The sequence below is a fragment of the Staurois parvus genome, unplaced genomic scaffold (assembly GCF_062004578.1).
Source record: "Staurois parvus isolate SC_StPar_1 unplaced genomic scaffold, SC_StPar_1.0 ptg000151l, whole genome shotgun sequence".
NCBI lineage: Eukaryota > Metazoa > Chordata > Amphibia > Anura > Ranidae > Staurois > Staurois parvus.
The window spans coordinates 210377-229799 of record NW_028317947.1 but is presented as its reverse complement, the minus strand read 5'-3'; the positions used below and the strand labels follow the sequence as shown (position 1 = coordinate 229799).

Below are 19423 nucleotides of genomic sequence, written 5' to 3'. Positions count from 1 at the left end.
GGTTAAATAAAACTGCATTGTTTGGTGCCCTAGACCTAAACAAGCATTTAACCTAATTAACTGAGATGATTTTGAGAAATATATTTCACAATTCTTATTAATTACAGTGTCAGTGTTGTTGCTAGAGCATATATGAATCGTTTTGAGAACTGGCTTATAATTTACAGTATTGGGTTTACTGAAGACTATTGTATGTGGTGGTGGTGGTACATTGATGATGTATTTGTGATTTTGCAGGGCAACATTAGATTTCCAGGACAGATGGAATGGGAGGAACCCATCAATCACATTTAATATGGCTTTTTGAATACATTAGTATATCTGGAGCAATTCTACAGATAGCAATTCGTTATTACAGGATGACAGCTTTCAAACCTCTCATGTATTTTGGTTTGTAGTTAAGATTCAACTTATTTGTGTGCAAATAATTGTTAGTGGGCTATGCAAGTAAGGAACATGGCTGAATGAGCTCCAAAACCAAGGTCACGCTAATGTGCAAATCTCAACCACCTCCTGTTGCTGACTTATCCTTTTTCCACCTGCTTACCTCTCTTATGCCCTATATTGGGTGTCTATAAAGATAAACAGTGATATGAAGGAGGTAAAAGGAGCAGGCCCAAGCTCCTGACCACAAAACAAGGGTTAAGATTTGCATTATGGAACCGCTGGGTTTCAGGTCCCCTGCAATACTCTGTTAGGCATTAGACTGTACATGCAGGTATCATTCTATGTTTGTATACATTCCCCATTTAACAATGTATGAGCTTTATGAGTACAGGTCTAACTAAATATGCTATACTTTAACATATTCAAGAGAATTCAATAAAGCAGTAAAGTCACTTTTCTGGTGGCATGGCCCTTTAATTTTCCAAGTCATGAAAGTCATGAAATTTCGGTACAAGTACCGACACATGGCCCAGATTCAGGTAGTTTTTACTACGGCCATTTTTAGAAACTGGCGATAAATCAACCCAATTCAAAGTTGGCATAGAGCGGGAGAGAGGCGTTGTATGTTCAGTACTTTATTAATATGTTTGTGTTTTACATTTACAGCATTGGTTGCTAGGACAAGGCCGCCGCATCCTAGCAACCAATGAGGCAAGTCACACTGAACTGACAGTACGTGGAGCCTAATGGGGCACTCGTTCAATAACAGGTCCACTTTGCCTGTGATTGAAAGTGGATGGCAGTGGCCAGATTCCACAGCCACTATTCAGTCCAATAGTGGTTTTGGAATACGCACATTACCATCCGCTGTCAATCACAGGCAAGGTGGACTTGATGGGACACTGGTCTTAGAGTTCTCCATCAGGCTCAATCCACCCAACAACTCAAATTCATGGCCACTGCACCTGTTGGGTGGTCGGAGCTTGAGAGTAGCTCCCCATTAAGTCCACCTTGCCTGCAATTGACAGCGCATGGCAATGGGCAAGTTCCAAAGGTGCTTTCGGACTGTACAGTGGCAATGAATCCACCCACTACTGTAACGGACCCCAGACACTCCACGACTGGGTATCTCCGTCAAGAAGCTGCTTCTTAAGCTCTGGAACACGAGACCAGTGAATCTGGCTATTGCTACCCCAAGATCCAGACAACACCAGATTTGAAGTAAACCAGAGGTAGACTACTGTATTTGAACACAGATACAAGATATATACACTCAAGTGACAATCCCCCCTCCCTGCATAATGACACAGGGCAGGGCAATCTACATTTAGTAACAAGAGACACACAGGTATTCAAACTTCACACCAACAGACAGTCCCATCAGGATGGAGGGCTGCTGGAGACACCCCCACTAACCCAATACACATAAACACATACATCCCATAATAGTTTTCTCCCAAGCCAGGCAAACAATAGAACAATGGGATGCAGCCACATAACATTAAACAATCAACAACCCCCACCCCACCTATCTCCAAAACATGTCTACACTGTCTGAGACAAATCCCACACAATATTAGGACAGATCACCCTGTACCCCTAACAGGCACAGGGTGATCTACACATAAGAGGGATATGGAGAGCTGAGACAGGGGTCTCCCTACCTCTCCAAAGTGAGCTGGGTTCCATGGGCCCCCCACCCAAAGTGACTCCCGTCACAACTACCATGCGCTGTCAATCAAAAGTAGAGTGGATCTGATGAAGAACAGCTGCACCCCAGGCTCTGTCAACTTCTAGTTTAGGGGCTTTTTCACAATAGCAGCAGGGGGTGGTAAAACCCTGCGGTTTTATTGTCACCTAACTGCTACCCTTTAGCTGCAGAAGTAACAGCTGGGAGGTTAAAGTGCTAAGTGACCTATTCAAGTGAATGAGGCCATTTTGCAACCCAACCCAACTTCCCGTGGCAACCACCCCGAGATTCAAGAAGTTACAGCAGCTGAAGAGGTGATAAAGTGTCCCCCTGAAGAGCGATCCGAGCATGCATGTATTACTTTTTTTCAGTGCAGTGGGCTGCAAAAGACACAACTGTATCCCAACACAACTATGTGAATAGAACCATTTCAATAAAATTCTAGCAAAAAACCCCCCAAAACTGTGTGCACCAGGATTGGTGCTTGAGCATTGTGCTGCTGTGAATAAGCCCTGAAACACTGAAACAGAGCATTTACTGCATATGTGCAAAGCTGGACTTAGTTATCTTCCAATTAATTTACAAATAATATTGTTGACAATGACAAAAGGGAATGCTGGAACAAGCGAAAAAGGCCAAGCTCACATACAACTTTCAGGTGGACAGGAACAGAATAGTACACAATGACAGGCAAGTCTCACAGTTGGAAGTATCCAAAACTAAAAAAAAAGCAAAGTTGTAAAGTATATTGGTCCTTTATGTATGAAAAAAAACAGACGAAAGAAAAAAAAAAAGGAAATATTGAACAATACAATAAAATGACAGTTGACTTTTTTAGCAGCATTAGAATTACAACTGCCAGTTTTCAGCATAGGTACAGCTCAGGGGTGGACTGACCATTTGAGCACTCGGGCACTGCCCGAGGGTCCAGACTCAGTAGGGGGTCCCATGAGATGCCCCTGGTACCTTTCATTGGCTTTTTCATAGGCTTTTTTGGGTTTGGGCGAGGACACAGGGGCCCCATGATCCCCTATTGCCCAGGGGCCCCATGAGTTGTCAGTCAGCCCTTGGTACAGCTTAATAATATACAGCTACTTATTCCTAACTGCACACAGCTGTCTCAGGCTAGTTGGCCATTTATGAAATAAATGACTGCATATTGTTAGAATTTATCTGTGCACTAAAGTTTACGTAAACCCAATCACTAAAAATAGGCTTTAATACAGGGGTCTCCAAACTTTCTAAACAAAGGGCCATTTTACTGTACGTCAAACTTTAGGGGGCCAGACTGTAGCCAGCGGGAGTAAAAAATGTCAGTGGCAGGAACAGAACAGAGCATTGTGTCACATGGAGGAACAGTGCCCCATCATTGGTGTCAGAGGGAGGACTAGTGCCCCATCATTGGTGTCACCTGGAGGAAAAATGCCCCATTATTGGTGTCAGTGGAAGGAATAGTGCCCCATCATCACTGTCAGTGGAAGAAATAGTGCCCCATCATTGGTGTCAGTGGGAGGAATAGTGCCCTATCATTGGTGTCAGTAGAAGGAATAGTACCCCATAATCGGTGTGAGTGGAAGGAATACTGCCCCATTATTGGTGTCAGTGGAAGGAATAGTGACCCATTATTTGTGTCACATGGAAGAATAGTGCTACATCATTGGTGTCAGTGGGAGGAATAGTGCCCCATCATTGGTGTCAGTGGAGGGAATAATGCCCCATCATCAGTGTCAGTGGAAGAAATAGTGCCCCATCATTGGTGTCAGTGGGAGGAATAGTGACCCATCATTGGTGTTACTTGGAGGAATAGTGTCTCATCATTGGTGTCACTTGGAGGAAAAATGCCTCATCATTGGTGCCACTGGAGGGAATAGTGCCCCATCATCAGTGTCAGTGGAAGAAATAGTGCCCCATCACTGGTGTCAGTGGCAGGAATAGTGCCCTATCATTGGTGTCAGTGGAAGGAATATTGCTCCATTATTGGTCTCAGTGGGAGGAATAGTGCCTCATCATTGGTGTCAGTGGGAGGAATAGTGCCCCATTATTGGTTTCAGTGGGAGGAACAGTGCCCCTTTATCAGTGGCAGGTAATATGTCCCACTGTTACTGACAGTAGATGGAATAATGCCTCAAGCAGGGGCGGACTGAACATTTGGAAACTCGGGCACTAGGGCCCGGGGTCAGTAGGGGGGCACCATGAGATGCCCCTGGTACCTTTTTCATAGGCTTTTTTGAGTTTGGGCAATGACACAGGGGCCCCATGATCCCCTATTGCCTGGGGGCCCCATGAGTTGTCAGTCCGCCCCTGGCCCCAAGGGCCAGATAAAAGCAAGCAAAGGGCCAAATCCAGCCCCCAGGCCGCAGTTGGAAGACCACTGTTTTATTATGTTACTGCTTATAAAAAAAAGTCATTTCCATTATTTTTCTGTCCAATTCATGTTATTGCATTTACAAAACTAAATGCTAATACAACTTTATAGTTGTGCATTACAGAGCAGTTGTTGAAAACGCATGACTTAGGAATAGATATCCATGTATGACTATTTGATTAGGATCAGACACATACAGTAGGACTCATTCTTCACGTTTTGCTGCATTACATCAGTACATGTTTGTCGTACATTATTGTGCATTGTGTTACAGTACCTCATTTATTACAATTGGCTACCAATGCACCAGAAATCTTAAAAAAAGGCATAAGTACCATTGTTTAAGACTCAGCACACCACAACACACAGTAGTGCGGTGCATTGTGGAGCTGTGTTGGGGTGCCGCAATGTACATAAGAGAGCAATAGTGTGAATGGGCCCTTCTCTATGGTAACAGAAATGGTATTGAAGTGGTATATATAATGCATAGGGGTTGATTTACTAAAAGGACAACAGACTGTGCACTTTGCAAGTGCAGTTGCATGCTGCAAGGATATTTGCTCCACAGATTAGTAAATGAGAGGAAGCTCTGCTGACTTCCATCATCCAATCTCGTGCAAGCAAAATGCTCTTTTTTTTTATTTTCCTTGCATATGATTGGGTATTCTTTACAAATTGAACCTTCACCTCAGGGGCGGACTGACAACTCATGGGGCCTCTCGGCAATAGGAAATCATGGGGCCCCTGTGTCCTCACCCACACTCAAACTACACCCAGAAAAGCCTATAAAAGGTAACAGGGGCATCTCATGGTGCCCCCTACTGACCCCAGGCCCTCGGGCAGCACCCGAGTGGCTAAATGGTCAGTCCGCCTCTGCTTCACCTCATTTACTAAGCTCTGGAGCAATTGCCCTTACAGAGTGCAACTGTACTTGCAAAGTGCACAGTCTATTTGCCTTTAGTAAATCAACCCTGTATTGTTATGCGTAAACCTTAGGTTGCATTCACACCAGTGTGACATGTTGCATTTCTGTAGCACAATTTTGGCGCATTTGTAATGTGACAGCATAAGGCAACCTAAACTTGACAAACGCAGATATATGACGAGCGCTGATATAAAAATGCCGCTAGCACAAACTAACTCATGTACCTTTTTTTGGCACCGAGCTAAACACAGTTTGCGTTCCATGTTTTGATGCTTATTTTGTGCGTTTTGAAGCATGACAAAAGCATAGCAAAACTCAGGACTGCTACCCACGTTAGAGGGGCCACTAAGAAATAATGGCACTGCAGGTGCATTGCGCATTTTGGCGTGTTTCTGAAAATGCACATTTCCACCCACGTTCTCGTTTAGGTGTGAATGTGGACATAGGGTTTGGCCAGTCTAGAGGGATGTGCCACTTAGATGTATGCAGTCTAAGAAGTGAGAAGGAATATAAAAGGTATGGATCAGTGGGGGTATGGGTGGGGAAGAGAGGCAAGTCATGGTTCTATTATTTTAATCAAAGCAAACTGCGCAAATTCCCAATACCTCTATCATACAAAGCTGCAAATAGTAAAGAGGATATCCTCTCTTCTAAAAACCTTGTTAAATGAAATACTGTGCTTTGTATAATGATAATGTAAACTTCACTTATCAGACATATTCCCTATGAAGTCACTCATACCTATGAAAAGCGATTAAATCAGTGAGAAATAAAGTAAATCAAATAAATGGTGACATATACTATACAACTTCACTTATCATACATATTCCCTATGAAGTCACTCATACCTATGAAAAGCAATTAAATCAGTGAAAAATAAAGTACATCAAATAAATGGTGACATATACTGTCACGGTTACGATTTTACTTATCATACGTATTCCCTATAAAGTCACTCATACCTATGAAAAGCAATAAAATCAGTGAAAAATAAAGTACATCAAATAAATAGTGACATATACTATATAACTTCACTTATCATACATTTTCCCTATGAAGTCACTCATACCTATGAAAAGCGATCAAATCAGTGAGAAATAAAGTAAATCAAATAAATGGTGACATATACTATACAATTTCACTTGTACATATTTGCTATGAAGTCACTCATACCTATGAAAAGCAATTAAATCAGTGAGAAATAAAGTAAATCAAATAAATGGTGACATATACTATACAACTTCACTTATCATATATATTCCCTATGAAGTCACTCATACCTATGAAAAGCAATTAAATCAGTGAAAAATAAAGTACATCAAATAAATTTAATTTGCGCAAATAAAAATCCTACTTACAAGCTCTAGAATACTGCAGAGCATTAAGAAAAAAAACACTTCCAAAATGGCCGACAGCATGATGACATCAGAGGGAGGCTCTGCCGGACGTGTTTCGTCATCAAAAGACATCTTCTAGGGCAGGGGCGGACTGACAACTCATGGGGCCCCCGGGCAATAGGGGATCATGGGGCCCCTGTGTCCTTGCCCACACTCAAAAAAGCCTATAAAAAAGGTACCAGGGGCATTTCATGGGGCCCCCTACTGACCCTGGGCCCTCAGGCAGTGCCCGAGTACTCGAATGGTCAGTCCGCCCCTGTTCTAGGGGCTACCTACTGTTTTGGAGTTTATACTTTGATCCAAGAGGCTTGGGACATTCCTGATTCGGGCACTGCATGGAGAGCCGGATGATATCCTATATTGCAATGCTGGTTGACACCCCCTATAATTATGGGGTCTCTGCTTTTGGTAAGCCTCCATTTTATTCACTTGGTGAGGGTGCACATATTGGCAAGTATTTGGAGAAACAGTATTCACGACATCAATGTTACATTCACAGTACTGAAATACGGCTTCACCATTGGTCGTGGAATTTTATACCTATACGGACTGTAATGTGTGTTTGTATGGACTATATGTCACTGTTTGTTCGATTTGATCACCTTTCATGGGCACATGAGACTTCATAGGGAATATGAAGTAAAATTGTATAGTATACGTCACTATTTATTTGATGTACTTTATTTCTCACTGATTTGATCGGTTTTCATAGATTGGAGTGACTTCATAGGGAATATGTATGATAAGTAAAGTTTACATTATCATTAGCGCAGTATTTAATTTAACATGGTTCTATTATTCACAAGGTTTTCCCACACCCTATATATCTGAAGATGAGAAGTTGAAATTGCCAGAAAAGTAATGCGTTATCCAGGGTGTGTATACATTTTGAAATCAGCTGTTATTTCTCACTCAATAGGTACCAGCACAGTGGCTAAATCGTTAGCACTTCCGTCTGGCAGCAAGCAGTAGGGTTGTTGGTTCCAATCTCAACCACGGCACCACCTGCCTGGAGTTTGCATGTTCTCCCTGTGCCTGCGTGAGCTTCCTCCAGATACTCTGGTTTCCTCCCACACTCCAAAGGCATGCTGGTAGGTTAATTGAGTCCTGTCTGTGAATGAATGTGAGTTAGGGACCTTAGATAGTACACCCCTTGAAGGTTAGGGACTGATGTGAATGTACAATATATATGCGTAAATTGACAGCACTAAATAAGTACCTGATATAAATAAATACCAAGCCATTCTTTGTTTAACCCAAACTATTGTAGGTTTGGCAGTCCTTCACTATTGTTTCATTTAGGAGATTAAATTGCATATTGTTGCAGGCTTCAGGTCCAGCAGAGCTTCATATGGATATGTGCGAATTCCTGTATTGTATACATTTTATACACAATTTCCATTTGATTCAAACTGAACCAGAAGTGTCAATCTTCAGCAATCACACCAAAAATGTTCCTGTGGCCTGGCATCCCCTCCTCAACATTTTTGTAACAAAGTATCAAAAAGAGTGAAAACAGTATTTATATTTAAACAAATAATACATTGTTTTGAGTGCTTTATCATATAGTTAGGGGTTTTCTGTGTACTTTAAACCAATGGTTCCGAATGCAATAATCTAGGGGCATAAACAGCTAACTCTTTCACCTATTTATACGATCTGATGCTCTCTACTCTACACTAATAAAAGGCCATAGTGATACTTACCTTTCAGTAGCTTCAGCTACCTCGGGGTATCAGTTATGGAAGGCAGATTCTGGGTAGGGAAATTGGGCCACAACAAGATCTAAGTCCTTGGTGCTCAACCTGTGGCCCTTTGACACTCTGTGTGACCTCGGGCCCCTGCAGACACCAATCTGTGTTTACCTATTGCCTTGTTATAGCAATAATTTCTAGCAGTCTCTTATAATATGTCTCCACTCTATGACTGTCTCTTGAAGCATGTCCCCAGTCTTCAACAACTCCTATAGAATGTTCAGTCTTACAATCTCCTGCAGAATGTCTGCAGTCTCTGACATTTCTTGCATCATGTCTGCAGACTGTGACCATCTCTTTTATTATATCCACTGCCTCTGACCATCTCTTGCATCATGTCTGCAGCCTCTGGCCATCTCTTGTATTATATCCGCTGCCTCTGACATCTCTTGTATTACATCTGCAATCTCTGACCATCTCTTGTATTAGATCTGCAGTCTCTGACCATCTCCTGTTAGCATGTCTGCAGTCTCTGACCATCTCATATACCATGTCCATAGTCTTTGACCATCTCTTGTATCCTGTCTGCAGTCTCTGACCATCTCATATACCACATCCACAGTCTTTGACCATCTCTTGTTCCTTGTCTGCAGTCTCTGACCATTTCCTGTACCATGTACAGAGTCTCTGACCATCTCTTGTGTCATGTTTGCAGTCTCTGACCATTTCCTGTACCATGTACAGAGTCTCTGACCATCTCTTGTGTCATGTTTGCAGTCTCTAATCATCTCCTGTACCATGTCTGCAGTCTCTGTGCATCTCCTATACCATGTCCACAGTCTCTGACCATCTCTTGTATTACATCTGCAGTCTCTGACCTTCTCCTGTTAGCATGTAAGCAGTCTCTGACCAAATCACATACCACATCCACAGTCTCTAACCAACTCTTGTATCCTGTCTGCAGTCTCTGACCACCTCCTGTACCATATCTGCAGTCTCTAACCATCTCATATACCATCTCTTGTTTCATGTCTACAGTCTCTGACCATCTCCTATACCATGTCCACAGTCTCTTACCATCTCTTGTATTACATCTGCAGTCTCAGACCATCTCCTGTTAGCATGTCTGCAGTCCCTGACCAACTCCTATACCATGTCCACACTCTCTGACCATCTCTTATATCCTGTCTTAAGTCTCTGACCACCTCATGTACCATATCCACAGTCTCTAACCATCTCATATACCATGTTCACAGTCTATGACCATCTCTTGTTTCATGTCTGCAGTCCTTGACCATCTCCTATACCATGTCCACAGTCTCTTACCATCTCTTGTATTACATCTGCAGTCTCTGATCATCTCCTGTTAGCATGTCTGCAGTCCCTGACCATCTCCTATACCATGTCCACAGTCTCTGACCATCTCTTATATCCTGTCTGCAGTCTCTGACACTGAATATTCACTGAATTTTTTGTGGGGCCCTTTGGTGATGTTAGGCCCCACATATCAAGAAAGTTAACCACAACTTGTCTATGTCATAGGATGTGTGCACACAAAGCCATTGCCTGCCATCCACTGCCCAAACACAGCACTCTAAGCACTAGTGAAACACCAGTGTAGCTTTTTTCAGAAATGACACCAGAAGGCAGTCTGGAGTTTGAAGTGGTGGCATAGGGACAAATGTGCAGGTACTTGATTTTGCCTTCTTTTCATTACTATTGCTGATTTAGATATTTGCTAGACCTGATATTGGCTGTCCGTTTATTAGTACACACTGCACCTTCAAAGGAGTGTGCTGACACTTTTTTCAATACTGAATTATAAATATCTTTCATGGTGTCTGTGAACGGTGTCCTCACTTCATTTTGGTTGATGGAACCACATCCCCTAATGTTGCTTGTTTGATTTATTTGCATTATATAAAACTTTACCTTATGGCTTTGGTATTTAAAACTGGACTCCAGGAATAATACATTTTGCATCCTTACATTGGGCCAGCATGGCCCATTGTAAAGGTACATATGTGATACCTGATCAGCCTATGTGGAACCTGTAAATCACTGTAGTGGCCTGAGCTACTACAGCGATGGCCACGATCTTTCAGGTGCTGTGTCTAGCAGTTGCAATTCTGCATCATAACCACAGGGGGTCGCTTGTTCAACACAGCCACCATTCAGAGAAAGCCTTGCTTTTTTCCTCATTGAATGCAAATTGTTCTCTGATTAGATGAGGTGGAGATTGTGACAACACCATCCCGCCTCTCTACCTCATCCGATCAGAGAATGCATTGTATTGAGAAAAATGCAAGGTGTTCTCTAAATGGTGGCCATGCCAAGAGAGTGACCCTTCATGGTTACTATGCAGAAGGGCAGCCGCTTGGCATGGAACCCAGAAGATTATGGCCTTCATTGTAGTAGCTTGGGCTAGTACATGTATCTGTGCTTTAAAAGATGTACAATAGACAGACAGATGGTATTTGGAATACAGGCATCAATTGCACATTTTTATCAGAACACCCAAATATTATAAAGAAAACAAAATGTCCTCCCATCTCCAACCCTTCCTTAAATAGAATAAATGCTAAAATAAGAAGCACTACAAGGTCATAGATTATTGATACTTTAGTTAGGTTTGGAAAAATAAAAAATTAAAAAAGAATAATGCCCATATAGCCATTTCACCAAAAATGTAAAGAAATAAAAAATGGAAGATTTCTCAATGGAATAGTACAGGACACAGTCATAGATACCTGGGTTACATGCTGCTGCTTTCAGGTGACTGGACAATCATGTTACCCATATTACACAGGTCCTGGACTATACAATCATGAAACAAATTTTACAAATCAGTCAAAATTCTTTTTTTTTCTGCAATGCAATATTCAAAAAATCTGAAATACAAGCCGACATGTTTTTTTGTTTGTTTCGGTTGCTACAATACCATCTTCATCATAATTGTTTGTATTTGTGTGTTTGGCTGCTGTTGTATGTTTCTGACTGCTTAGCTGTTCTATTATCATGTTGTCTTGTGATTCTCTTTTGTTATATACCGGTATATGGGGTTTCTTGCCTATGATAATTTGATGTTTGTTTTTTTGAATCCCCCTTTTCTGTATTCTGTACCCTGATTCTTTTATTTTTTATTTTTTTTGAGCTCCTGTTATTATTTGTCTCTTCCTTGTTCTGGTATTGTTTGTATTTTATAAATGCAAAATAAACACCTTTTAAAAAAAAATAATTGTTTGTATTTACAATCCTTTTTTTAGGAATAGATCATCATCTGTGTCTTCTATTTCACAGGTATGGTATTCTATTTCATATATATATATATATATATATATATACACACATACATACAGAGTATATCCTTCTTTGTCTCTCCTCCCCTGTTCATCCTCTCCCTTTTATTGTACCATTCTTTAGCATCTCCTCTCTCTCTTTCTCTCTCTCTCTCTGTTAGTTAATTAGTGTTTGTCATTTCCATCTCCTGACGTAGGAGCATCTCTTCCCTGGTGCTGGTTTCCATGGTAACCCAGGACCAGGGCCTAGCGAGGCCTGTGTGTTGTGCTTCACACATTAGGCCGAAGCGTAAAAAAGCAGTGATAAGCAGTGACTTACCTGCCGCACAAAGCTGTTTGAAGTGGTGTCTGAGCTGGTGCTCCCATCTGATCGTTTGAATCGACTTTTTCTCTTATATTTTGCCTAGGAAATAAAAAAAAAATTAAAAGTAAATCAGGATCCATGTCTATGGAAAAAAAAAGGCAGAGACATTCAGATAGGACTTATTCCTTTTAGTTATAATGGGTCTGATTTTTTAAATATTAGAAATGTATCTTCTGTAAATTTTTAGCAGCAACCAATCAAATTCTAGCTGCTGTTTCCTGGTGCAATGAACAGTATCATGGGCAATGCAGCAGATTTTTTTTTTCATACAAATTGTCTTGCAGTATTCTTTTTGCTTCTTACCCTGTTATATGCTGGAATAGTTTCTGTATCTCTATCTATCTGTCTATATATATATGTATATATATATATATATATATATATATATATATATATATATATATATATATATAACTACACACATGAACTATTATTATAAACTGGAAATATATCTATAGATAGAACTATAACATGAAATATAAATAGGAAAAGAAAAAGAACCTGTCTGATAATTCTAAAACTCTAAATACAGTTAAATGACTTCCTCTGCTTTACATAATGAACTCCTTTAATGATAATAATCATATTATTATTATTATTATTATTATTATTATTATTATTATTAATAATAATAATAATAATAATAATAATACACTTTCTTCTTATTAGTAGTAGTAGTAGTAATATAATTACTACTACTACTATTATATTATTATTGTTGTTGTCAATAGTAATAATAACAGCAATAATAATATTATAATAGTAGTAGTAATAATATTACTAATAACACATTATTAATGTTATTATTATTATTATTATTATTAATAATAATAATATATTATTAGTAATATTATTGCTACTACTATTATATTATTATTATTGTTGTTATTATTACTATCGACAACAACAATAATAATATAATAGTAGTAGTAATAATATTACTAATAACACATTATTAATGTTATTATTAATAATAATAATAATAATATATTATTAGTAATATTATTACTACTACTATTATATTATTATTGTTGTTGTTATTATTTTATTGTCATCGTTGTTATTAATATTGTTGTTGTTAACAATAACAACAAAAATAATAATAACAATAATAATAATGTATTATTATTATTACTATTACTACTATTATATTATAATTATTATAAAAAGGATTTATATAGAGCCTACCATTTGAGCAGCACTTTACAAAATAAAGGAATACAGGACAGTTACAATATAATTTTATACAAGAGGATCAGGAAGGCCCTGCTCATGGGAGCTTACAATCTAAAAGGGAGGGGCAAGCAGTAACTGTGAGGTATGATATTCATTAATGAAACCTAATCCTTCTGTATACTGGTATTACCTCTAGCTGAGATCCCGCATATATCTACTCTCATCACCCCTCCATCTATTGGCTGCTTATTATAGGCTTTATCTTCTGGTACTTTAGGCTCTTCTGGTACTATTACTTTGAATTTAATTTCTACATCATGGTGCTTTAAGCATCGTTCAAATCTTCAGCAAAAAGGTTGATACCTCTCAAGCAATGGATCATAAAAAAAGGATAACCCAGCCAGTACAGTCCTCTGATTATCTCCTACAGACTCCCAGTCACATTTAACCCCCTCAGTACTAAGAGCAGCCCCCTATGACAGCTCCCATCCCCCGCAGCATCCTGTGTTTACCTGCTCCCCACCAGCTGTCTGTGAATGTGTGTTTGGTGGAAATGTATATCACATATATGTTCTCTCCCTTTTCCTTTAATGATTTCATAGGCACAACCAGCATTTGACACGGTAGCATCATCGCAGGGTCCATATTTCTGTCATTTTATCTTTGTGTCTGCACCCCTCTGGCTTGCATCTGTAACATTTTTATAAATCAGCCTTGTATAAAAAATAAAAAATGACAGATGATAGTTGGATAGTGATGATATGATCCTGACGACACCTATTTTTGTGTTGCTGAGCTATGATGTATGCCCAGGGAGGGTGTTGATGAGGAATGGCTCTCACCTGCAGGCTGTGCCCCTCTAACACATCCATCTGGATTTCCTGTGTAGAGCTGGACGGGGTCCTGGCCATTCTGTTCTGCTGGACCATTGGTGAGACCACCCCACTTCCACACACAGATTGCCTCTAGTCTCCAGCAGTCATCTCTCCAGCAGTTCCAGAACTATGTGTGAGAGAGGCAAGCTGAGAAGAGGGGAGGGGAGGAAAAGGGAGATAGGGTGGATGATAGAACCAGAAGGAGGAGAGCACAAGCAGACACAGGGAGGGGACAGAATATTATGGAGGAAAGAGTGGCTGGGAAATGACAGCGGAAAGACTGGACAATGAATTCAAGACAAGCCTGGAAGACAGACATTGCTGCAACAGGACGTAAGGAGCTACAATGAAGCCCAGACAGGATTCTGGGAACGCAGGACTGGGAGATTGAAACCTAGGCCCCAATCACACCTGAGCGTTTTGTCGATCGAGGCTAGAAAATGTTAAACATTAAATATCTTATTGTTTTAACCACTTCAATACTGGGCACTTTTACCTCCTTCCTGCCCAGGCCAAATTTTAGCACTGTAGCACTTTGAATGACAATTGCGCGGTCATGCAACACTGTACCACCATATGAAATTGTTATCATTTTTTTTTTAAACAGATAGAGCTTTCTTTTGGTGGTATTTAATCACCCCAGGGGTTTTTTTATTTTTTGCTAAATGAAAAAAGCCCTAACAATTTTAAAGAAAAAAAAATGTTTTTTTCAATTTCGGTTGTAAAATTTTCCAAATAAGTAATTTTCCTTCACTGATGTGTGCTGACAGGGCTGAACTGATAGGCACTGGTGAGGCTGCACTGGTGGGCACTGATGAGGCTGCATTGATGGGCACTGATGAGGCTGCACTGATGGGCAGTGAAGAAGCAGAACTGATGAGGCAGCTCTAATAAGGTGCACTGATGGGCACAACAACAACAATAATAATAATGATGAGGCTGCACTGATGGGCACTGGTGAGGCTGTACTGATGAGCACTGATGAGGCTGCACTGATGGGCACTGGTGAGACTGCACTGGTGGGCACTGAAGAAGCAGCACTGATGAGGCAGCTCTAATAAGGTGCACTGATGGGCACAACAACAACAACAATAATAATAATGATGAGGCTGCACTGATGGGCACTGGTGAGGCTGTACTGATGAGCACTGATGAGGCTGCACTGATGGGCACTGGTGAGACTGCACTGGTGGGCACTGATGAGGCTGCACTGGTGGGCAGTGAAGAAGCAGCACTGATGAGGCAGCTCTAATAAGGTGCACTGATGGGCACAACAACAACAATAATAATAATGATGAGGCTGCACTGATGTGCACTGGTGAGGCTGTACTGATGAGGCTGCACTGAAGGGCAGTGATGAGGCTGCATTGATGGGCACTAGTGAGGCTGCACTGATGGGCACTGAAGAAGCCGCACTGATGAGGCAGCACTAATAAGGTGCACTGATGGGCATATCAATAATAATAACAATAATGACAAGGCTGCACTGATGGGCATTGGTGAGGCTGCACGGATGGGTGCTGATGAGGCTGCACTGATGAGGCAGCACTGATGAGCTGCACTGGTAGGCACTGATGAGGAGGCACTGAAAAGGCTACACTGATGGGCACTGGCGAGGCTGTACTGATGGGCACTGATGAAGCTGCACTGATGGGCACTGATAATCAAGGCACTGATGATCAGTTCCCTATCAGTGTAAATATGCCCTGTCAGCCTTGCCGGGTATTGGCATCTTTCCACACACAGTGACAGCGTGTGAGGAAAGCAACGTGATAACTGGCAAGTTTGTTTACATGTGATCAGCTATGACTGGACACAGGTGATCACATTGTAAAGGGCTGCTGTGATTGGCTGATCTGCAATCAGCTGTGTCCAAAGGACCAGGGAGGGTGCTCGGGAGGCATGTTCTGGGAGGATGTCCTTGGATACCCTCCCAGAAAAAGAGAACTGCACTATAGCTGTCTTTTGGCTTCTTTTTAGGCAAACATGGGTGTTTTGGCTGACTTGGAGCATTTGGAGAGCCTGAAAAAAACATGCAAGTTTAAGGGGCCTAAAATATGCAATCCTGCCCCAAACAACAAATAACCTGTAAAATCACCTGACTATGCTACACTCAAGTGTGAATGTAGCCCTACCTATAGAGGTGAAGACGTAGGGATAATAGTATTGAAAGAGAAGAAATGTACCTCCACAAAGGAAAGGCCCCTTTCACCTGGGGTGGACTCTGGCTGCGATCTGCTTGCGCAGCAGGGGATCTGTCCATTGATCCCTGCTGAGCGGGCAGATGATAGGTCTATGTCCACTCCACTTATGCACAGCGGACACAGACACAGCCCGCAGTTCTCTATGGACAGTTGCAGACCATCTGTTTTTAGCGGATTGGATGTCAGCGGGTGTAAATGGGCCCCATAGAGGAAAATGGAGGTTCTGATCGGGTCCAGCTGAAAAACGGAGAGGCAGATCGGAATATTTGTGTGAAAGGGTCCAAGAAGTTCAGAGACAGCAAAACTGGAGGGAAGCTGATCTACACAAGAGAGAAGATAGATAGTTACATAGTTAGGCTGATGAAAAAAAATTGAATGGAATTTCCCATCCACACAGGCAAGGTGGATCGGTGAATCCATATTGTATTCTGACAGCGGGGACTCCTTTGTCTGTCTGCATTCGTTGTTGTGTACCCGCACCCACATTGATGTCAAATAAGAAGCAGCTGCTGTGCCTGTGTGGCTGCTATGTCCCATATGACGCTGTGGTACTACCTGCATGGGGATGCACAGAGCACCTGTGCATCCTCGTGTGGGTAAACACCACCCTCTCAAGGGTGTACACTGTAGTGCCTTATTCTTTACATATGGCTCAATTTACAAAGCTTTAAAATCCATCTCCAGGGCACAGCAAGGGTTAAATGCCCATTTAGGTCATTAGGGGTGCAAAAAAAAGCTGTTTTACTTACCCGATCCTGCACTCTCTACTACTCCCATACTCTCTGCGAAAGTCTGCGGAAGGGGGCAGGGGAGCTACGGGGACTGGGATTTCAGCTTGGAAAGAGCCTGCAGGAGAGGAAGGAAAGCACTTTTTGCAGCTCCCCCTGCCCCCTTCCACAGTCTTTAACAAGCATTTAAAGCCCAACTCCAGGAAAAGTTATAAATCCTCACTTGCAGTGGGTAAATACTTGTCTATGTCTATCCTTGCTTCACTGGCAGATGGCACTCCCCTACACATCTAGTGCAGGGCTATGGGTCCTGCATCAGTATTGATGATGTCAGAGGGTTTCGGACTGCTATAGGCTGCAGGAACTAGTCTTACAAGGGGGAGGAGCCTGTGGGAGCAGAGGATCAGGTAAGTAAATATGGTTTTCCTAGTCCCCTAGGCATACATGAGTTACATGAGTACTTCATCCTTGTGGTGTGGGGGCAGCAGAGAATTCTTCCCTGGAGTTCAGCTTTAACCCTCCTAGTGTAGGGGCAACCACTGCAAGGAGTATTTTCCTTTCCCCGGATTCAGCTTTAGCACAATGATAAGGATCTCTAATTTAGCCATTTGATTGTAATTTCTATCAACAGAAAATAACTGTCACTTTTTGAAATAAGTATCCTAATCCTAGCATGTTAGCTTTGTGATTTGAGCCTATAATGTTTTGTAATACTTAATGGTAACCAACATTTATAGTAAGACTTTGGAAACATGAGGGGGGGTGATATATGACATTATGACTCCGCCATAGTCACACAGCTGTATGGTAGGATGCCAGGTGGACAAGATATTTGCTCATGCACAGATAAGATAGCATAGCCATCTGGACTGCAACATATATTGCCAAAAGTATTGGGCCAGCCCTCCAAATCATTGGATTCAATCACCTCCATGGTCACAGGTGTATAAAATCAAGCCGGAAGTACAAACAAAACCAGCGCTCAAATCTTCATGCAGACTAGGGGGGATATTGAGTGTCAAATGTTGAGGTGCAGCCCTTCAAAGATCGGGAAATCTTGATACTGTTGAACAAAAGCAAACAAGAGCGCACTCTCATCGTGCATTACCGTGGTACACCACAAATTTAATCAGAAAACAAAAAGATGTATACTCACAAACCAAAGAGAATAAAAACAGAGCAGATAAATCCGTATTGTCAGTCCAATGGAATATAAGACCCTAATAGGAATAAGCTGACGTGTTTCGGGAGACGGACTCCCTTCCTCAGAGCTAAAAACAGCTTTTGTTCACCAGTATAAACTCAAACACCTAGGCATGCAGACTGCTTCTACAAACATTTGTGAAAGAATGGGTCGCTCTCAGGAGCTCAGTGAATTCAAGCGTGGTACCGTGATAGGTTGCCACCTGTGCAATAAGTCCATTCATGAAATTTCCTTGCTACTAAATATTCCACGGTCAACTGTAAGGCCAGCCATACACTGGTTGAATTCCGAAAGAATTTGCTTTCGAAAATCTTTTCTAAGATTTTTCATTAGAATTTTGCACCATTAGTGGGCTACAGAAATGGCTGATTTTCGTGTGACCATTGAAATTGAGTGATCGGGCTTGTTGGAAATTTTTTGAAAAACAAACTAATTTCTAATCACTGATGGGAGAATCGTGAGAGAAATGTAATAAAAAAAGAAAAAAAGCATGAGCTGTGACCTGGAAAGAAAAGAAAATTCTTGGCCACGAAAATTCTTTTCTATAGCAACATGGGGTGAAATTAAAAGTTTGGTTGGTCGAATTTCGAAAATCAATGGTGGCACCATCAGACTAAAAAATGCAATAAATTTCTGATTTTTTAAAGAAAATTTGTTTGGAATGTGACCCATATATGTCCTGCATTAGTGGTATTATAACAAAGTGGAAGCAACTGGGAACAACAGCAACTCAGCCACAAAGCAAAAGGCCACGTAAAATGACAGAGCGTGGTCAGAGCATGCTGAAGTACACAGTGCGCAGGAGTCGCCAACTGTCTGCAGAGACAATAGCTAAAGACCTCCAAACTTCATGTGACCTTCATATTAGCACAACAACAGTGCATAGAGAGCTTCATGGAATGGGTTTCCATGGCCGACCAGCTGCATCCAAGCCTTACATCACCAAGTGCAATGCAAAGCGTCGGATGCAGTGGTGTAAAGCATGCCGCCACTGGACTCTAGAGCAGTGGAGACGTGTTCTCTGGAGTGACCAATCATGCCTCTCTGGCAATCCAATGGAAGTGTCTGTGTTTGGCAGTTGCCAGGAGAACGGTACATGCCTGACTGCACTTTGC

General features: G+C 41.5%; 1 protein-coding gene across 2 annotated transcripts in view; it reads right to left on the bottom strand.

The window, feature by feature from the left end:
- The window catches only part of CACNB1 (calcium voltage-gated channel auxiliary subunit beta 1), a 145921-nt gene extending 131623 nt beyond the window's left edge, over positions 1 to 14298 (bottom strand). The window contains exons 1-2 of one of the 2 annotated variants that reach the window (XM_089674306.1): positions 14140 to 14298; positions 12077 to 12160 (exon numbers count right to left, since the gene is read on the bottom strand). In XM_089674306.1, the coding sequence (XP_089530432.1) occupies positions 12077 to 12160; positions 14140 to 14226 (171 nt within the window). In that variant the 5' untranslated portion in view covers positions 14227 to 14298. The remainder of the gene's footprint in view (positions 1 to 12076; positions 12161 to 14139) is intronic. The other variant, XM_089674304.1, reaches the window with a different exon arrangement.
- Positions 14299 to 19423: the final 5125 nt, after the last annotated feature.